This window comes from Hypanus sabinus, chromosome 28, assembly GCF_030144855.1.
Source record: "Hypanus sabinus isolate sHypSab1 chromosome 28, sHypSab1.hap1, whole genome shotgun sequence".
NCBI lineage: Eukaryota > Metazoa > Chordata > Chondrichthyes > Myliobatiformes > Dasyatidae > Hypanus > Hypanus sabinus.
The window spans coordinates 39,520,595-39,543,594 of NC_082733.1; the positions used below are offsets into that span (position 1 = coordinate 39,520,595).

General features: G+C 40.9%; 1 protein-coding gene across 10 annotated transcripts in view; it reads right to left on the reverse strand.

Annotated features, from left to right (window-relative positions):
* The window catches only part of iqch (IQ motif containing H), a 185,769-nt gene that overhangs the window by 34,381 nt on the left and 128,388 nt on the right, over positions 1-23,000 (reverse strand). For 6 of the 10 annotated variants that reach the window (XM_059953001.1, XM_059952999.1, XM_059953000.1 and 3 more), the window contains one exon: positions 20,579-20,647. The exons of 2 other annotated variants lie outside the window; for them this stretch is intronic. In XM_059953001.1, coding sequence (XP_059808984.1) covers positions 20,579-20,647 — 69 coding nt within the window. 2 more of the 10 variants (XR_009508418.1, XM_059953005.1) reach the window with 2 other exon arrangements.

The window sequence follows — 23,000 nt, forward strand, 5'->3', positions numbered from 1 at the left end:
ATAAATCAGCCATGATTGAATGACAGAGCAGACTCGATGAGCCAAATGGCCTAATTCTGCTCCCGTGTCCCTCAGTTTATTGTAGAATGTCTGTGTACTGATATGGTGTTCAGTTTGGAAAAGTGTGAAGTGATTCACTTTGGAAAGTCAAACTTCCAAAGTGGTTAATGGCAGGATTCTTAACAGTGTGGAAGCACAAAGGGAATTTGGGGTTCACATCCATAGATCCCTCAAAGTTGCCATACAAGTTGATAGGGTAGTTAAGAAGGCAAATGGTGTATTAGCCTTCATTAGTTAGGAATTGAGTTCAAGAGCCATGAGGTAATGTTGCAGCTCCATAAAGCCCTGGTTAGACCACACTTGGAGTATTGCATTTAGTTCTGTTCACCTCTTTGTAGGAAGGACATGGAAGCTTTAGATAGGGTGCACAGGAAATTTATCAAGCTGCTGCCTGGATTAGTGAGCACGTCTTATAAGGATAGGTTGAGCAAGCTTGGGCTTTTCTCTTTGGAGAGAAGGAGGTTGAGAGGTGATTTGATAGAGGTGTACAAGATGATAAGAGGCAAAGATAAAATGGACAGTTAGTGCCTTTTTTCCAGGGCATAAGTGCTTATATGAGGGGGCATTATTTTAAGGTGTATGGAGGAAAGTATAGGGTGAATGTCAGAAGTAGGTATTTTTGCACAGGGAGCGCTAGGTGTGTGGAACGTGGTGCCAGGGGTGGTGGTAGGATTATTTAAGATCAGTAGATAAAATAAAATGTGGGGGGGGGCTATGTGTGAGGGAAGGGTTAGATTGAACTTGGAGTCAATTAAAGGATCAGCACAATATTATGGGCTGAAGGGCCTGTTCTGACCTGTACTGCTTTGTGTTCTATAACCTGTAAACCTTGGGTGTAAACAGTGACAGCCTGGTGGAGACTTTGCAGAGCTAACTTACACTATAAATCCTGACCTTGGCTGTGCTATCAATACTCAGCCTCAATGCCTCTGTCTTAGGTGAGGGAAAATGGCACTCATTCCTATTAACTGACCAGTGTGTATGTGTGGACATGTAACACCGGGCAAGGACATTCTGTGATTTTCAACATGACGGTCTAGCCTTGAGATATTCGGTTGTCAGGGAATGAGAAATAAATTGACGGCATTTGGCAGAAGTGAGAGGGATAATAGTCCGGTCACTTTGTCCACTCTCAGTGATTGTTTTTCCCACTGCTGTGTACTCGAGAATTAGTTCGCAAACTGACTGGCCAGCTGATGTGAAGTTAACGTACACGTAGGACAATGGATGTCTAATTTGTAACACTCCTATCACTGCCCAATTCACCAGAGGGCCATTTCCTGTCATACATTTGACTACGAGCAGAGACTGTACGTGCACTGGAGTAACTCCTGCTGGGCATATTTACAAAAATGTAACCAGTAAACATGGTGCTTTGAGCAGTCACATTCTCCCAGCCCGGCCTTCCATAACAGACCCAGTGGTGGCTGACTTCGGTGAACGTGGAATGGTAAATGACATCATTATAAGGATATTAAGAGGTCAGAGAAACAAGACCATCTGTTAAAACGGCACTAATTTCCAAGCAATATTTTAGTAGCTGTTCCCCTCTTCCTGCACTGAGAAATAAATTATAATTGATATCATCCTGAATAAATACTTCATGCTACCACTGTTGGCAGTGGTGATGCCATTTTTCAACTTAAGTGCTTCTTGCCAGAAACAAAACGCAAATTCATTACCAAGTAGCAGCTTTCAGTTCATATTTGCAATAGTTTATCTCCTGATCCAGGCTAGCCATTCAATGCTGTGTATGTAATAGATATAAATCCTGTGTTCATTTTCGAACACCCTATTGAATATATTAGTAAACACTAGCAATTCTGCAGATGCTGGAAATCTAGAGCAACACACACAAAATGCTGGAGGAACTCGGCAGGTCAGGCAGCATCTATGGAGGACTAGGGAGTTGATACTTTGGGCTGAGATGCTTTGTCAGGACCTGGAAAGGGGGAAAGGAGGGGGGAAGATGCAGAATAAGAAGGTGGAGGGAGGGGAAGGAGCACAAGCTAGAAGGTGACAGGTGAAGCCACATGGGCGGGGGGGGGGGGCAAATCCTCAGCCTGTGTTGGTTGTTAACACAAATTATATATTTCACTGCATCTTTCAATGTACAGGTGATAAATAAAATGAATCTGAAGCTTATTAAAAAAGATGGTTCAGTTGAATTTTAAGGTTCACAGGCTTAATAACATGGTATAACTGGCTGTAGTAACCGAAAAGGGCTTGATGGCCTGTAAGGGAGATAATTCTGGAGGTGTTTTCAACTTTTCTTAATGTTTTTGTGGCAAAGACTCATATGAAATTGCTGTCAAAAAATCTATCTAGAAAGAATGGACACTGAATGAATTGGCTACGATGCTTCCATGGTGGAACAGTCCAGCAGTATTCATTGTCACAAAACCTTGGGCAGTGAAAATTTACAAGGATGTTGGTGTGACTTTAGGACTTGAGTTACATGGAAAGGCTGAGTAGGTTAGGATATTATTCCCTGGAGCATAGGAGAATGGGGGGAGATTTGATAGAAGTATACAAAATTATGAAGGGTCTAGATACGGCAAATGCAAACAGGCACTTTCTACTGAGGTTGGGTGAAACTAGAACTAGGGGTCATGAGTTAAGTGTGAAAGGTGAAATGTAAAAGGGGAACCTGAAGGGGAACTGCTTCACTCAGGGTGGTGCAAGTGTGGAACGAGCTGCCAGCAGAAGTGTTGGATTTGGATTTGATTTTATCCTTTTTAGAGAAGTTTGGAGAGGTACATGGATGGGATAGGTATGGAGGGCTATGGTTGGGGTACAGGACAATGGGTCTGGGCAGAATAATATTTAGGTATGGACTGAATGGGCCAAAGAGCCTGCTTTTGTGCTGTAGTGTTCTATGATTCTCAAGTAGCTGATGGCATCCAGTCCCTGTGGAGCAACAGTGGCTGAAAGCCTTCAGGAGAGGAGGAGGGGCTCTGAGCCACACTGGCGTTGGAATACATCACTGGATTGAACTGCAGAAACACTTTAATCCTCATTATATACTAATGGCATTTTCAGGATATTTACAAAGAGTTTAATTTACTGCTTTCTATAAGAAGGGAAGAGCCAATGAACCATATTTAGTTCATTTAGTCCTTATTTAGAAAATAAAGGAACCTATTTAGTAAAAAGAAATACTCTGGAATTTATTTAGTGTAAGGAACAAATGTTGAGTATAAAACAGAGGAGGAATAGTTCAGATGCTGTAGACCTTTCATTCTGGGATCCTGGTTCAAATCCAGTCCAACTGAGCAGATAAATTCACTGTCTTTAAGTTCAGTTTGAGTTTAAGTTCAGTTTAAATGCCTCTCCACTTTTCTCGGTAAACCCAGCATGTTAGCAATGTCACACAGCATGTCTAGAACAAAGTTATAATGTGCTGTAGTCAGGCCATTCTGAGACAGAATTAGGAGACCAGGTGTATTAAGTGAGAACTTCTCTGGCATTAAAATATCACAGAGGATGTGTTGAACATATCCTTACATTATAAACACAAGAGATTCTGCAGCTGCTGGCAATCCAGAGCAACACACACAAAATACTGGAGGAACCCAGTAGATCAAGCAGGATCGAATAAACAGTTGATGTTTTGGGCCAAGAACCTTCTTCAGGACTGGAAAAGAAAGGTGAAGATGCCAGATAAAAAGGTGGAGAGAGGGGAAGGAGGACAAGCTAGAAGGTGATAGGTGAAGCCACATGGGTGGGAAAGGTAAAGGGCTGGAGAAGAAGGAATCTGATGGAAGAGGAGAGTGGACCATGGGGGAAAGGGAAGAAAGAGAGGCACCTGAATAGGTGAAAGGCATATAAGAAGAGGTAAGGTGCCAACTGAGGATTGGGGTAGAAGAAAAGAAAGTGAGAAAAAAATTACTGAAAGGAGAGATTGATGTTCATGCAACACACACAAAATACTGGAGGAATGCAGCAGGTGAGGCAGCATCCAGAAAAAGTGTACAGTCATAGATGCTGCTTGACCTGCTGTGTTCCTCCAGCATTTTGTATGTGTTGCTCGGATTTCCAGCATCTGCAGATTTTCACTTGTTTGTGATTGATGTTCGTACCATCAGATTGGATGCTGCATTTTAGTTCCACAGACATAGGAACTCCACTGATCAGAATCCCAAATCTACAAATCACTGCAAGTCCATTAGAGTAGTCAAAGGCCTAATGTCTGCGTGTCTGAGTTTGAATCCAAGCCTATTGGAGCCAAAGAAGATGGCCTCTCTTGGAATTAAAGGACAGAGTATGTGTGTGGGTGCAAGGGAGGAAAGAGGCTCACTTTGCTGTTGTTTTGTTGCTTATTGTGTTCTGTGTTGTTGTGCTGTGCTGTTTTCGAGTGCATTATGGGCATGCTATAGTGGTGCTGGAATGTGTGGCAACACTTGCCCCCAGCACACCCTCAGGGGTTTGGTTGTTATCGCAAATGACACATTTCATTGTATGTTTTGATGGCCACCTGATGAATAAATCTGAATTGTGAACAGGGCAGTAGGGCAGGGGAGATCTTTAAAATCTACTACATGATTAGTACCTCAAATCAACCTCCCCATCCAATTGCCAGATTCTCAATCCCTTTTGCATTCAAGAGTCGATCAATCTCTGTCAGAATCAGAATCAGGTTTAATATTACTGGCATATATTGTGAAATGTGTTGTCTTGTAACAGCAGTACATCGCAGTACATAATAATAATAAAAGTCTTGAGGTGACTTTGCTTCCAAATTCTTTATTACCCTTTGAGTGAAGAAATACCGCCACATCCTGTCTGGCCAGCACCTTTATTTTAGGACATTTCAGGGAGGGCAAATGTCTTCCCTGCATTTACCTTGTCAAGCTTTTTAATTTTATATATTTCAAGAGTGATCTTGCATTCTTCTATGTTCTGAAGAATCTACCCAAAGTTTAAGGTAAATTTATTATCAAATTCGATATCACTAAACCCTGATCCCGATCTGTCAAGGATGGTGTGGTGGCTACCCAGGCATCAGTCTCCCTGTGTTAATTACAGTCATGCACAGGTTCCATTAAGGCAATCCTGGGTTAAGTCCCATGGCAATCAAAAATGGTAAAGGGGGCAGGATTGTGAGGTATAGAAGCCCATCAGAATATATGGATCCCAGATCAGTCTCTACAGCCACATGAAGACCTACCAATAGACAAACCTTTTGGAGAATATCATACTTGATTTGAATAATCGTCATACTATTACTATTATCACAGTACCATATATGACCTTGAGATTCAATTTCTTGTAGGCATTTACTGGAAAATAAAGAAATACAATAGAATCTACAAAAAATCATGCATAAATAAAGACTGACAACAACCAATGCACCCTAACCCAACCCTGTGTAAATAATAAAATAATACTGAGAGCATGAGTTGTAAAAGAGTCCTTGAAAGTGAATCTGTCGGTCATAAAATCACGCTCCTGAACCAGTGGGATAACCTCGCTCAAACTCACATTGCAGTAAACTTCTTCCACCCATATCCCCTTCCCCAACCACATCCACTTAAGTGAAACTTGGGTGACAGTAAATGTACTTGAAAGTAACTATCTTTCTTTGGGTAGAAACTCAAAAGTACATAAACAAGACTCTATTGTGATCTTATCAAGATCCCACCTATATAGCTGAACTAAGAATACTCTTATCTGTGAATTATTTGTAATAAAAAACTAACATCCCAATTAATTTCCCAAGTATTTACAGTTACATTTCTGATTTTTGTTGGTATTTCTCTCAAAACCAGCATTTCACAGGCTCCCTACAATCAACATAAAATCTAATTTCTAGTTAAATCCTGCCTGTATGGGCAGCATCTTTGCCCCTTGGGTAATGGCCTGCTCTACTGTCATGCTGAGGTCACTCTCAGGTTGGAGGAGCAAATATTCAGGTTGGGTAGTCTCCAACCTGTTGGTATGAACATCGATTTCTCTATCTTTAGGTAATTTCTATCTCTTATTCCCTCTCGCTTCCATTCTCCACTACGGCTCCCCTCTCACCTGTTTTCTTCACCTCACCTGCCTTTTATCTCCCTCTGGTTCCCCTCCTCCTTCCCTTTCTCGCATGCTCCTCTCTCCTCCTTCTTCAGCCCTTTAAACTTTCCACCTATCGCCTTCCCCCTTTCCTGCCTTTACCTTTCACCTTCCAGCTTGTATTCCTTCCTCTCTCCCCATCTTCTTATTTTGGTTTCTTCCCCCGTCCTTTACAGTTCTGATGAAGGGACTTAGCTGAAACATCAACTGTTTATTCCCCTCCATACATGCAGTCTGACCTGTTGAGTTCCTCCAGCATTTTGTATGTGTCATTCTACTTTCTAGTGGGGCAATCACAATTATCCATTTCAAATGCTGGAAGCCCTAGATAGAGTAGATGTGGAAAGGATATTTCCCATGGTGAGGGAGTCTAGGACATGAAGGGACAGCCTCAGAATAGGTGGATGTCCATTTAAAACACAGATGTGGAGAAATTTCTTTAGCCAGAGGGTGGTGAATTTGTGGAATTTGTTACCACGGGCAGCCATGGAGGCCAGGTCATTGGGTGTATTTAAGGCAGAGCTTGATTGGTTCTTGATTGGACGTGGCATCAAAGGTTACGGGGAGAAGGCCAGGGAATGGAGCTGAGGACAGGAAAAAAGGATCAGCCATGGCCGAATGGTGAAGCAGACTCGATGGGCCAAATGATCTAATTTTTAAGGTCTTTTAATATTCCACCTGCTACGTCCCTGTTCCTTCATAAAATCTGTTTGTACCTTTGCAGCATGTTCTTATCCCCCTCAGAGCTTATTTTCCCATCCACCTGAGTGCTATTAGCAAACATAGATTCTTTATATTTGAGCCTCTCACCCAAGTTATTGATATGATCGTAAACAGTGGAGGCTGAAGAACTGAACTTTGCGGTATCCCTCTAGTTACAGCAGTTATTCCTGCTGTATTTTCTGTCATTTGCCTTGTTTTCGATCAATTCTAATGTATTAACCCCAAAGCCCAGGAGGCTTAATATTAAATATCAACCTATAGTGACATCTTTCAAAACTTTTCTCAGCATATACCATGTCCATTTTAGCCCTGACCCTTCTCGTTAGTCTGGTAATTGGTAAGCTCAAAACCACAAAGATCTATCAAGCATTATTTGCCTTTTGTAAATCCACACAGATTCTGCCAAATCATATTATGGTTTTCTTTATGTCCTGTTACCTGTCCATTAAAACATAACTTGCAGCATTCTTGCTAATAATGTCTGTGCAATTTCCATACTTTCATATCCTTTCCTGGAGCAGCAGTTTTGTACTTGTCACCCTTCAGTTCTCAGAGATCATGGCAAAATAGGTGGAATTCAATACATCCACCATCTTTGTAAGCATCTCTTTTAAAACAGAAGATATATTATAGGTCTTCAGTCAATGGGAATGATTAGCTTTTAAGTTCCCTTTAAGCATAGTGATTAGTGGAACACTATTTCAGCTCGAAGGACTCCGGAGTTCAGAGTTCAATTCTGACACTATCTGTAAGAAGTTTGTATGTCCTTCCTACGGGTTTCCTCTGGGTGCTCTGATTTTCTCCCACTGTCCAAAGATGTATGGGTTATAGGTTAATCGGTCATTGTAAATTGTCATGTGATTAGGCTAAGGTTAAATAGGTGGTTGGCTGAGTGATGCAGCTCGTTGGGCCGGAAAGGCCAGTTCCATGCTGTATCTCTAAATAAAGTAAAAAGTAATTACTTTTAGGACCTGCTTCTCACCAGTTCCTTGATTCCACACCTTTTAAATGGTAAACAGATGAGATTCTGCAGATGCTGGAAATCAAGAGCAGCACACAAAAAATGCCGGAGGAATTCAGCAGGTCAGGCAACACCTATGGAGAGGAATAAACAATCAATGTTTTGGATCTTGGCCCTAAATGTTGATTGTTTATTCTTCTTCATAGCTTTAAAATGATACCTGTGTCCTCGATAGTTAAGGCTGTTGCAAAAATATTTGTTTAATATAAGACCTTAAGGCATAAGAGCAGAATTAGGCCATCGTGCCCATCGAGTCTGCTCCACCATTCCATTGTGGCCGATTTATTATCCCTTTAAACCTCATTCTCCTGCCTTTTCCTGGTAATCTTTGATGCCCCTACTAATCAAGAACTTACTAACCTCGGCTTTAAATATACACAATGACTTGACCTCCACAGCCATCTGTGGCAATAAATTCCACAGATTCACCACCTCTGACTAAAGAAATTCCTCCTCATTGATGTCTTTGTACTCTGAGGCTCTGCCCTCTGGTCCTAGACTCTCCCACTACAGGGCACTATATAGATACTTGGAGAGCATGGAAGAGGCCGGCTGGATTCGAGCTCGGGTCTGCTCACCTCGTAGTCTGGTGTGGATGTCACCAGCCACCAACCAGCTTTATATATATGTATATATAACATATACATATGTTATGTATAGCCTTGTTTGTTTCTTATTGCTCATTATAGTGTCTGTAAAGGAGCAATGGTTTATTTTTGCCAACCATATTTCCATATCATGTCTTTTGTTAGTTTTGTCTCTTATTGGCTTCTTGCTCATTTTTAACGCATTCTACAATTTTACCAGATTCTCAAGTCTACTCTGTTCGGAAACCACTTCAATTTGTCTCCTACTCTGAAACTGTGCTCCCTTTGCCAACTGCCCTCCTCTGCTGTCATATCCAATAGCCCATTCTTTAAGTCTGTGATCGAAACAATGAGTAGCCACAGGCTATCCCATTAAGGGGGTCATTACAGGCAAATCCAAACGCTTCAGCCATACTGTTACAAATGGAAAGGATACATTAACTGTACAAATCAAAGGTAATTCTCTGCTCTTGTCTTTGTTCCCATAGTTAATTGCATCCCGTTCATTTGTAAGATTGACACCTCTTCAACATCGCTTAACACTCATTCCATCAGGCACAGAGGTTACATTCTGTGCCATCCATGATACATACTGGAGGCACTCACCTTGACTACTGTAACAGCACTTCCCAACCCTCGGAACTTCACCTTCAAGAAATACAAGTTTGGTACTGGCACTTCCACCTCTACCTCCATTTTATGCATCATGCTGATTTAGAGTTGTATAACCAGCCTTCATTATCACCTAGGTCCTAGACCAAATTCTGGAACTTCTAACCAATGGCTCTGCTAGTACCTTCATCAGAAAGACTCAGCAGAATATAGCTTTCCACTGTCTATTGAGCGTAATCTGGGATGGGCAAAACATGCTGGCATTCCCATTGACACCCAGAAAAATGAATGATTAAGTAACAAGTACTGTAAAAGCACAAAGCCTATGTGGTAATCATGCTTGCATGTGATACCACACCATAAATATTCAACCATCAGGCTCCTGAACCTGAGTGGATAACTTCACTCAATTTAACAATGATTCTACAACCTATGGATTCACTTGCAAGGACTCTACAATTTGTGTTCTCAATATCATTTATTTATTATTATTATTTTGATTTTCTATTCATATTTGCACAATTTGTTGTCTTCTGCACATTGTTGGTCCATTTTTGTGTGTAGTTTTTCATTGATTCTGCTGTGTTTCTTTGTATCTACTGTGAATGCCCACAAGAAAACGAATCTCAGAGAGTGTTTGGTGGCATATACAGTATGTGCTTTGATAGTTAACTTTAAACACAAGGGATTCTGCAGATGCAGCGATTCTTGAGCAACACACACAAAGTAGCGGAGTAACTCAGCAGATCAGGCAGCATCTACGGAGAGGAATAAACAGTCAGCATTTCAGCCATCTTTGGAGAGGAATTAAAAGTTGATGTTTTGGACCATCTGTGGACAAGAATAAACACTGACTGTTTACTCCTCTCCATAGATGCTGCCTGTCCTGCTGAGTTCCTCCAGCACTTTGTGTGTGTTGATAAACATTATCCTGCCCTTTTCTATTTTCACACTAATAACAGACTAGTTGTATATTGACCACATTTTAAATTCATTTAAGGAATTTATTTATCCTCCTGTAGGTATGGTTTGAGTTTATTGGATAATCTGATAGTTCCCTTGGCATTCTGGTGTAATTCAAATGATAAAAAGCCTGTCAAGTTTTTTAGTTGTTCTAATATTAACACTATAAAAATAAAGCCACTGAATGTTATTGCAAATCCTAGTTCTGATCACATTTTCAGAATAGAATTTTGTTCAGAAAGCTTTTAGAATCATGTCCAGTACCTCCTCCCCCACTTTTATTTTCATGCCAAATGTGAGTCCACAGGCAACTTTTCAGTAGATGTTTCTAACCAAGAGGAAAGTTATGAACTCATTTAGCTCAATCAAGAGCTCTAGGCTCCATAGTATCCAGAACATCTTCAAGGAGCAATGCCTCAAAAAGGCAGCATCCATGATTAAGGACCCCCATCACCAAGGCCATGCCTTGTTCTAATGCTACTATTAGGAAGGAGGTACAGAAGTCTGAAGGTACACATTTAATGATTCAAGTACAATCTTTTCTTCTCTGCCATCTGATTTCTGAATGGACATTGAATCCATGAACACAACCTCATTATTTTTAAAATTTTTATTTTTGCACTACTTATTTAACTATATATATACTGTAGTTCACACCTTTTCCTTCTAGTATTATGTATTAAATTTTACTGCTCCCGCAGAGACAACAAACGTCATGACATATGCCAGTGATATTAAACCTGATTCTGTATCAATAAAGGAGGAAGCATCTCTCTGGAAAGCAAGGGGTTGAAGCATCAATTATAGAGGTCTTTAAAATCTTGACACAATTTTCATTTAGTATATACCACAGAAATGGGCCATTCAACCCAACAGTCTGCACCATTTGTGGAGAACATCACAACCAGTACGGAGGCGCTAATACGCAGAATCACAAGAGGCTGAAGAGTGTTGTAGATTCAGCCATCTTCATCATAGGCACAATCCTACCCACTGTCAACCATCTTCAAGAGGCAGTGCTTCAAAGAGCCTGCTTCCGTTCTTAAGGACTTCCACCATCCAGGACATGCTCTCTTCTTGTTACAGCTACTGGGGAGGAAGTTATGGAGCCTGAAGACCCACAATCAACAAACCGGAAAACGGTTCTTCTCCTCCACCCTCAGATTTATGAATGGTCCATGAACCATGAATAGGACCATGTTATTTCTTCTATTTGTATTATTTATAAAAGGGCAGAAGAACTAGAGCTTTCTGATTTGTAAGCCATACTTTTGTAATTTATAACTTCATATCTGTGGTGTCACAGAACAATAAATTTCATGACATAAGTCAGTGATAACAGACCTGATCCTGATTCTTCCCTTCATCCCTCATAAATTAGAAAACTCTACTTCTTTCACCCTTTTATAGGGTGCAAGGTCAAATACAGAAGATGTTTCCATTTGCAGTAGTATCATAAAAGTTAAGATTTGAAGATCAACTTTGTTTGTCATACGTGCATTGAAACGTTGAAACATACAGGGAAATGTGGTGTTTTGCATCAACGACCAGTGCAGTATGAGTGTCCTGGGAAAGTGTCAGTATGCTTCCGGCACCAACATAGCATGTCCACAACTTACTAACCCTTGGTCTTTGTTATGCGGGAGAAAGAAAGACCTTCCATGTGGTTATGGGGAGAACGTACAAGCTCCTTACAGACAGCAGTGGGAATTGAACCCCAATTTTCCATTCGCTGCCATCGCGAAGGATTATGCTAACTGCTACGCTATATTATAAATTGCAGCAGATATCAGTGAAAACGTCTACAACAAAGAAAAGATGGCATAAAGATCATGGACACATTCAAGGGGTGGTCGTGTGTAAGAGAACAGGAGAGACAAAAAAGAGGGTTGTGTGGAAAATGAACACTACCTTAGGCCCAGTGGGGCAAAAGGCCCTTTTCTACATCATACACACACTTCAACTTTCAGCTTCAGAGGCTGCACTGAAAATTACCATGCCTGTTTTAAATTAATATGTAACAGCAGGAAAGCATGGACCTGATTTGCACTCAGTCTCTGCTACACTCAGTAGACTTTTTATAGTGTCCACAGCCCTGGTTCAGTGGAACAATCCAGCAGAATTCTCAAAACTAGCCACGGGCAATAAATGCAACTTAGTTCATCCCTTGAGTAAATCATATCTGAAGAACCCTGCCTGATTTTCCTTCCTTTCTTCTTAGCTGAATGTTCATCTGAGACCTTGCTGAACTTTCTGTGGCATAGGGGACAGGGAGTACTTCAAGGAATAGTTGAGGTGAACGGCACTGATGCATTTAAGGAGAAGTTGGTAAACCCATAAGGAGGGAAGAAATAAGCTGTATGATTGTACAGGAGAAGGCTTGCATGCATGCAGCAGAAGCACTGGGAAAAAAGATGTGTTCTCTACGGCAAATAATGATGTAATTAAAATTCAACAGACATTTCACTCTAGATTCTTTTTGTCCGCACTAGTAAGTGAAATGATAGTTTCTACAAACAAGAGAAAATCTGCAGATGCTGGAAATCTGAGCAACAGACACAAAATGCTGGAGGAACTCAGCAGGCCAGGCAGCATTGACAGAAAAGAGTAAACAGCTGATATTTCGGGCTCCCACTTGCCCTTTACTCATTTCAGCCTTAACATTTCTATAACTTTCAAGATCCACAGAGCAATTTACTAACTCCAGATACTTTCACTAAGCAGTAAGGCTAATCAACACCTCCATCCACTAACCCAGCCCTCTACTCATCCCACCATCACTACTTTATCACTTCCAACAGTCACCATATGTACAGGCACACCTGTGCCTGGTGTCGCTTCTTGGACATACAATCGATCTATATCTATAAGCTACTTTATGTATTTATATTTATTGTATTTTTATTATGATTGTGTTGTTAATCTTTATGTTTTTTTCTGCTGCATCAGAACTGGAATAACTATTATTTCATTCTCCTTTACACTTGTGTACCGGACGTGGCATTAAACAATCTTGAATCTTGAATGTAGCCTGGGCATCATTGTCAGAGACAAGAAAGGCCACTGAAATATGATCCTGAATCATACCTGTTGGTATTATCTGTGCTTTCAATGAAGCTGTCGTTTAGCAGCTGAGACTCCCCATGAATACGCCATTGTCCAACAGTATTATGAAGGGAAGCAGATGTTACATGTTCCCCCTTCCCCCTTGAAAGTCTACATTTAGCAACACATAAGAAATTTAAATGACTATGAATTGATAAGTTATTGTTCAAAGAAATAAATACCCTCTGTTAGCTTTACATTTTACATAGCAGAATATGAGTAGGGATTGAAGATTCAAGTTTAATTATCACAGGTACATTGATACATACAGTGAAATGCATCATTTGTGTTAACAACCAACACACCAAGGGTATACTAGGGGGGCAGACTGCAAGTGTCTGATGATTTAAAACTCCAATCTGTACTCTAATTTTCTCACATCCCTGTTCCTAAAACCTCTCCTCCCCCAAAACATGTACAAAAAACAAGAAAAACACTAATAAGCAACTAAAACTGAGCCATGACCTCAATGGAGGTCACAGCTGGCCGCCATCTTGAGCATGTAGTTGAGATCTCAGCCGAGTTCAATAATTATTTCAATCATTCTAATGCTCTTTCATGGCAATTTCAAAATTAACATGGTTCAGTTATACTGTCATGCTTATGGGCAACTATAGATTTGCCAAGATAAGTCAGAGCTCAGGAACTTGAGTACATATGTTATACTCATGTTTGAGTGTATAGATACACCACATTCCAGTTTCCACACTGTATTACTGCAGGAATTATCTTGCTAAATATATACAGTACATTGCATGATTTCTCAATTAACATTGCAGAAGTCTCTTAATAAGTATTAACAACAAATTAATTGAAAGGACATCACATCAACCAGAAAGTGGCTAATACTGCTTCCTATTTCAACACTGACTTTCCTAATACAAGGTAAGCCTGCCTGAAAGGTGATCAGTCCAACATGTCCTGATAGTTTTACAGACTGCAGTTGGTCTTCTTCTGAACCTTCCTCACTTGATAATACCAATTTGATGTGCATATATTCTTTCACTTCCATGTCTATTCACTGTGTTTGTATCAGGGCTAAATCCCTTTGTTGAGCTTCCTATGTTCCTGTTGACCCTTCCCAATTTTTATTGATCCACAATAGAAAGCATCCTATCTGGATACCTAATGACTTGGTGTTGGCAAATGCTCTGCCCATGATCGCAAGAGACTGCAGAGAGTTGTGGACATTGCTCAGTACATTACCTCCAAGAGGACCACCACCTTGTTGTTGAGTTTGGAGACCTGCGTGCCTCAATGACCTGGAGAGCTATGTTGAGAGGAGTCAGGGCTTTATGCTTTGACTCTTAGTAGGGCCACCCATGCCAAACAGGTCAAAGGGGAGAAGGCCAGACTAAGAGTGGTGCACTGGTCTTCCAGATTCAGCCACACAGCTCAGGGCTAACAACCCTGATGGTAAAACAAAATTATTACGGTAAGAGCAATGAAGAAGCCTTCTACATCTGAGTGCAATAGTATTCCTGAGTCTCCACCTGAGACTTGCATGATGAAGGAAGCCCTAAACACTGCCAGAGCTAGAGGACCTTTATTGCTGCTCTAAACACCAATAGTGTACCAGGCAGTCAGTAAGCAGATTACAGAAATCTTCTATAGACTCTGTCTACACTTCGTGCTGCCTCAGTAACACAGCTGGCATAGTTAAAGACCCCACACTTCCTAGACATTCTCTCTTTTTTCCTCTTCCATCGGGCAGAAGATACAAAAGGCTGGAAGCATGTACCACCAGGCTCAAAGAGAGTTCCTATCCCACGGTGATCAGACAAATGAAGGAACCTCTTGCGCAATAAGATGAACTTTTGACCTCACAACATACCCTATTATGACCTTGAACTTTACTGTATACCTGCTTTGCACCTTTTCAGTAACTGTTACACTTTATTCTGCATTGTTATTGTTCTGGCTGAGTGCACTGTCTAATGATTTATCTGTATGAACCGCATGCAAGGAAGCTGTTCTCTGTCTCTCGGTACATGTGACAATAATAAACCAATACCAACACTCCTATAATCTACATACTTTGAATTCCCAAGGTGGCCATCACCTAACTGCTGCTTCTTCATTTAGCTTTGGCTAGAGGGGATTTGGTCGGGATGTTTAAACCATGAGTCTCCATGGGCTGAAGAATCAATATGTGAGTACAGATTTAAGGTGATTATCAAATGAATCAAAGTCAACATGAGAAAAAGATTTTCTATGGACTGAGATTTGGAACATATTTTCCAATGTGATTCAATATTATCCTTTCCAGGGAATTAGATTGATTCTTGGAGGGAATAAATAAGGTCAAGAGTGAAACTAAGTGTTTTGTATTTCAAAGGAAATGGAGGGGAATTGATGAGCTGAACAGTTCCCTTCTGTGCTCTTTAATGATCTTGTGTTGGTTTTTTATTAAAATGCGTATTTATTTATTTTTTATTTATTTAGAGATACAGTGCAGAACAGGCTCTTCCAGCTCAAAGAACCGCACTGCCCTACTTTAACCCTAGTGTAATCACAGGACAATTTACAATGACCAATTAATCTACTAACCAGTATGTCTTTGGACTGTCGAAAGTAATTGGAGCACCTGGAGGAAACTCATGCACACACTGGGAGAACATACAAATTTTCTTAGAGGATGCCTGAATTGAACTCTGAACTCTGACGCTGGGAGGAATAATAAATCAGCCATTATCGAATGATGGAGAAGACTCAATAGGCCAAGTGGCCTATATATCTGCTTCTATGTCTTTTGGTCTTATGATGCTAAGAAAACAAAAGCACGCTTAAAAAGATGAAAATTGGGTTATGTAGAATAATGTGATTTTGTGCAAACTTCGACATGTCCATGACAGCCAATGTCATCGCATGGTGATTTCGTTGAGAACATTGATTCAGATTCAAATTTATTTTTCAGATGCACATCAAAACATACAGTGAAATGTGTTGTTTGTGTTAACACCCAACACGAACAAAGTTGTGCTGGGGGTAGCCCACAAGTTTTACACACATTCCAGCACCAACATAGCATGCCCACAATGTTCAGCAGAACAGCACAAGCAGTGACAATGACAACAGCAGAACAAACAACAACAGCATAAACGAGCCCCTTTTTTCTCTCTCTCTCACACACACACAAACACACACACTCACACACACAATGCCATTCTCTGGGGCTCCAGTCCTTGGCCCCAGACTTGCAGACATTGGGCCTCCAACCTCTAGTTTTCGCTGTCACATGGATATCACTTATCACAATCCGATGGTCCAGCTGCATTACACAGTTCTCACCAGGGCATTCATCATCTACTTCTCAGTCAGTCCACAGCAGCATCTTCTGCCACTGTTGTCTATTCCTACACACTAATCAGACACACCACCCACCAACCCCTTCCTAACTTCCTACTGACTGAAATCTCTGAAGAGATTCCTGTTGCAGGCGATGGTACCCCTGGCCTCCCAGTAAACCTGGGAGCGCACTCCTGGATCTCAAGCATCACCAGGGCAGTCCCGTTTAAGGTCCCAGTGCATCCCTCTCCAGTAGATGAAAGAGCACTGGTGAGTTATTGCACATGTAGCTTCAGCAGCTGACTGGTGAGCTTTGTGTCTAGTGCTGGGAGAACTTTGATTCAAGTTCTTTCATGGAGCCTGTGGTTTTTGAAACAGTGTGCACAAGGGAGCCAGACAATGCTGGTTATTTAGTGATCTTTATAATTAGCATTAGGGAGACTTGCAATGTAATTGTAATGATGTAAAATCTTTAGCTTCTTATATTTATAGAGCAAATTTAACAAACAACATTTTCCTTATATTTCAAAGGACAAATAGAGGCTATGTAACAACAGTGACAGCTGAATATGCGCCAAGGAAGACTGGGGAACATTTTATGTATCTTTTGAAGGTGAAAAAGTAATAGAAACATCAAAGTGTTTGGTTGTAGAGCTCTAGAGAACTGTAATGATTAGCTATGTCCTACATAGTAAGTATTGCAGGGAAACAAAGTGAGAGCCCAAGAATGCTGGAAGAAAGCTAGTGTGAAGAGGTCACCGATAGAAAACAGAAGGATTACAAAATTGGTAAACACAATACTCTGCAGATGCTGGAAAAGCTTGATCAACAAACATAAAATGCTGGAGGAACTCAGCAGGTCAGGCAGCAACTATGGAATCAAATAAACAGTCAACATTTTGGACTGTGACCCTTCATCAGGACAATTACAAGTTGATGAATGGATTCTGAACCTAATGCCTTGGGGTGTCTTTAGGAAGGGTAGACATTCTATAAACATCAGTAAGGATGAAACTGCTGAATCTGTGTGCACACAAGAGATTCGACAGAAGCTGGAAATCCAGAGCATCACACATAAAGTACAGGAGGAACTCAGCAGGTCAGGCAGCAGCTACGGAGAAGAATAAACGGTTCACATTTTTTGCTGAGACACTTCATCAAGACTTCACACATTTTGAAATTGCTTTTATGCTTCCTGATAAAGAGTCTATTATTATTAAGTCTACTTACTATTATTATGTTTTTTCTATTATGTATTTCATTGTACTGCTGCTGCAAAAACAACAAATCTCATGACATACGCTGGTGATATTAAACCTGATTCTGATTCTGAATTAGTGTACTTGAAAGTTTTGTAAGATGGAATTTGAGCTGAAGGATGTGATGGAGAAATAGAATGTGGATAATAGTTCCAATGAGGGGTGAATGAGGTAAGGCAGAGGTGGTCAATGTCACAGAGTCTGAAGAAAGTAGTATTAGTGGGAAATCAGATACAGTATTAAATTACTCAGCTATAAGCTGAACGGGAATTTGTGTTTTCCTACCTCCAGTTGATCTTAGTATCAAGCGAGGGAAGACAATAAAATCAGTGTAAGGAGAGGCAAGGTCATTGATAAATTCATTAATCAAATGGGTATTCACTAGAAAATGCAGCACACTCAAAATGCAGGAGGAACTCAGCAGGTCAGGCAGCATCTGTGGGACACCGGGGCGGGGGGGGGGGGGGGTTTGTGGGGAATGAGCAGTCGACATTGAAGGCTGAGACCTTTCATCAGGTCTGGAAAGGAACAAAAATTTCTAGAAAGTCTCAATATGAATAAAAATAATTACTATAATTCTTAAACAATTGTATCAACACGAACAAACTCATTCCACTAGGGTACCGGGTGAAGCCCTACTTTTCCATTATTAGAAAAATAAACTGAAGGAAAATCAATTATAGTAATTATTCCCCAAGCACAAATGTGACAATGTCATAGGTCATGTAAATAATTGTATATTCCAGGGCAATTATCAGTAGATTAGTAGGCTAAAGGAAGCCTAAAAGAGGTTTCAAAATTTAAAATATTTTCACTAAGGGTCAGAGAACACTTTAAGAATAAAGGGGCAACAGCCTACCCATGAAAAAACTTGGGTTGCAGTGCCTGTTGAGGTAGAGATTTTATGCCAATTGAAATAGTGGAGTATACGGAAATGCCTCTTTCCTCTGCTTTTGTTCTGTTCTTTTGGATGCATTCTGAAAAGATGAAAGTAAAGAGAAATGGAGTTGTAGGAAGGAAGAAAGTTAAGTGTGGCCAACAGCGGGACAGATGTGATAGGCTGTCTGACCTCTTTTTACCCCTGGAGGAAGAAGCAGATGAAGACCAATCTTAGAAATCCATTTTGTTTCCCTGAAGGCCATGGCATACCCTTCAAAGCATTCCTTTAAACTTCCCTCCTCTGATCAAGCTTTGAGCTATCTGTCTGTAAATTTTCCTTCTGTACTTGATTGTCAAAATTTAACTTGATACCACTTCTGTGAAACCACTGTGCATGTTAGCTATACTAAAGATACACATTGTTGTAAAGTGCTTTGGTAACTGATTGGAAAATATAAAATAGCAACCGTAGGTTCAAGATTGTTTCAACTAATTTCATTCCAAAACTTCAAATCATCACTCAGCTGAAAGCGAACTGTTTACACCATTTCCTGCTCCTACTCGTTCGTTCCCAGTGGATGAAAACAGTGGAATTCCTTTTCTCTGTCAGCTGATGCTTCCTCCTTGAAGTTACAATTCTTTTATAGTTAACCTATCCTTTTCAAATTTAGTGATGTTCCTACACCAAAGACATTGAGCTTTCACTGATGTTTTCATACAGTATACCTGATCTACCAGGGATTCCAAAGGTTTACAACTGTGGAATATACGTTCATTGGAGTGACTATTCTAAGGAAACACGTGGAATTACGACCACAGAGAATATAAGATAACACCTGATGTCAAACAGCTGTATTTCTGCCTTTTAAATCATCTGTTTAAAGAACTCACAATCTAAAGGAAGTGGTAAACTCTACTCAGGATTCCAGGGTGGAGATACGTCTCTACCAAAGGAGGTGCAAGGCACACCTTCCCTCCACTAGCCTGCAGGACACCCTTAGCACCTGCTTAGTCCCTTATCAGGGTCACATGAAGCCATGGGAGCAGGTGGTGGTTGGTTATATGTGCAGCTGGTGCTTATCATGAGTCCTGGTTATGCGACCACTGACAATCTCTGAAGAGTATTGATAATGGCTGAAGTCACTCGTCTTGTAAAGACACTGCCCAGAATAAAGCAATGGCAACACCACTTCTGCAGAATTTGCCAAGAACAATCATAGTCATAGACCATGATCACCCACGTCATATGACATGGTACACATTGATGATGATGTTAAAGCACTCACAATTTAACGAAACTGGTAAACTCGATTCACTTTACTTTGATAATATTTGTACATCCAGGGGTTCCAAGGGTTACAACTGTGGTGTATGTCAGATCAATTTGGTGACTATTCCAAAGAAACATGTCAAAACATCAACTTCAGAGAATATAAAATTACATCTGGGGTCTAACTGCTGCATTTCTGCTTTTTAAACCATCCGTGTGAGAATTGCGATCTTCAAAGTACATTTATTTGTTATCAAAGATTCAAAGTATATTTGTTATCAAACTATGTATGCAGTATACAACCATGAGATTCACCTTCCTACAGGCAGCCATGAAACAAAAAACATGGAACCAACCCATTCAAAGAAAAAAACGTTAACCCCCCCCATGCGCAAAAAAAATGCGCACACGGCAACAAAAAGAAGAGCGAGAAAACACAGAATATAAAACACAAAATCAAAAGGCATATTTCAGTTCAGCTCATTGAAGGGGTAAAGTAAGGAGTAAACTCTACTCACATTACTTTGATTACATTTATACATCCTTACTTCAGTTATGTTTTTCACACTCAACCTCCCATGAACTCAGCCCAATGCACAACTACCTATTTTCGGCTGAACAACATTTATGCCATTTCACATTCCTGTCTGTATTCTGTTCATGATTCATATCTGTCTAACTCAACCTGCCATAACTGCGGTTACTGTCAGCAGTAATTTTGCTGAAGGACTTTGCCAACCTTGGTCTTCCTTACCTTGAAACAGTTGAAAGATCTTAAAGCAAAACCAAAATGCTGGAGAGAACTCAGCAGATCAGGTAACATCTATGGAGGGAAGTAGACAGGCAACATTTTAGTTCTGAACTGGGTGAAGGGTCGGTACAGTTGACCGTCCATTTCCCTCGACAGATGCTGCCTAACCTGCTGAGTTCCTCCCAGCATTTGGTTATTCTTTTGTTTCAGATTTCAGCATCTACAGTTTCTTGGGTCCACAATATTTTAAAACTAGAAGATTTGAGACAAAACGTTCAAAGTAAATTTATTATCAATTTACATGTATGTCACCATGTACTGCCTTGAAATTCATTTTCTTGCAGGCACAGTAGAATAAAGAACTACAATGGAATCATTGAAAATCTATACACAAAGACTGACAAACAACCAATATGCAAAAAGAAGACAAATTGTGCAAGTACAATGAATAAATAATACTGAGAGCATGAGTTGTAGAGTCCTTGAAAGAAAATCCATAGGTTTTGGAATCAGTTCAGTGTTGAGGTGAGTGAAGTTATCTACGCTGGTTCAAGACCCTGATAGAACATAGAACATAGAAATCTACAACACATTACAGGCCCTTTGGCCCACAATGTTTTTCTGATGATGTTACCTACTCTAGAAACTCCCTAGAATTTCCCTCTATTCTTCTAAGCTCCATGTACCTACCTAAGAGTCTCTTAAAAATCTCTATTGTATCTGCCTCTACCACTGTCACTGGAAGTGCATTCCATTCACCCACCACTAAAATAGTTGAGGAGGAAGAATTGTTCCTGAATCTGGTGGTGTAGGCTCCTGTACCTCTTGCGTGATGGCAGTAGTGAAAAAAGAGCATGGTCTGGATTGTGGGGCTGATTAATCCAGGCTGATTAATTCTCTAACAAGAGAAAATCTGAAGTTGCTGGAAATCTGAGCAACACACACAAAATGCTTGAGGAACTCAGCAGGCCAGGCAGCATCAATGGAAAAAAGTCCAGTCAACATTTCAGGCTGAAACCCTGCGGCAGGACTGGAGAAAAAAAGCTGAGGAGTAGATTTGAAAGGTGGGGGGGTTGGGCGGGGAGGGAAGAATTGAATTGAATTGACTTTATTACTTACATCCTTCATATACATGAGGAGTAAAAATCTTTACATTATGTCTCTGTCTAAATGTGCAACGTGCAATTTATAGTAATCTACAATAAATTGTATGTACAACAGGACAGTCAATATAACATAGACATACAGCTGTGTCAGCATGAATCGAGCAGTCTGATGGCCTGGTGGAAGAAGCTGTCCCGGAGCCTGTTGGTCCTGGCTTTTATGCGGCAGTACCGTTTCCTGGATGGTAGCAGCTGGAACAGTCTGTGATTGAGGTGACTCCGGTCTCCAATGATCCTTCGGGTCCTTTTTACACACCTGTCTTTGTAAATGTCCTGAATAGTGGGAAGTTCACATCTACAGATGCACTGGGCTGCCAGGCGATAGATGAAACTTGGAGGGGGAGGAAAAAAACAAAGAGCTAGGTGGTTGGTGAAGCAGACAAAGAAAAAAGGTGGGGTAGCAGGAGCACCTGAGGGAGGCAATGGGTGGGCAAGGAGATAACATGAGAGAGGGACAAGGGGATGGGAAATGGTGAAGGGGGTGGAGGCATTACTGGAGGTCTGAGAAATTGATGTTCATGCCATCAGGTTGGAGGTTACCCAAATGGAATATTAGGTGTTGTTCCTCCAACCTAAGTGTGGCCTTATCCCAACAGTGGAAGAGGCCATGGATGGAAATAGATTGGGAGAACACTTTACTGAACACCTATGCTCCATCTGCCAGAACAAGCGGGATCTCTCAGTGTTCACCCATTTGAATTCCACTTCCCATTCCCATTCTGATATGTCCATCCATGGCCTCCTCCACTGTCGGGATAAGGCCACACTTAGATTGGAGGAACAACACCTTATATTCCTTTTGGGTAGCTTCTAACCTGTGGCATGAATGTTGATTTCTCAGTCTTCCAGTAATGCCTCCCTCCCCTACCAGATTCTCCTTGCCCGCCCATCGCCTCCCCCGGTGCTCCTTCATCCCACTCATTTTTTTCTTTATTCCATGGCCTTCTGTCACCTTCATCAATCAACTTCCTACTTCTTTGCTTCATCCCTCCCCGTCCAAGTTTCTACTAATGCATGACATTTCTCTCTCCCCACCCCACCACCTTTCAAATCTGCTCCTCAGCATTTTTCTCCAGTCTTGTTGAAGGGTTCTGGCCCGAAACATTGACTGTAATTTTTGCTATAGATGCTGCCTGGTGTGCTGAGTTCCTCCAGCATCTTGTGTGCATTGTCCATATATAGCTAGAGTGCCTACGACTTTTGCACGGTACTGTACTTGTCTACGTGGAGTGGAGAGCAAGTTTGTAAATCTGGTCAGAGCA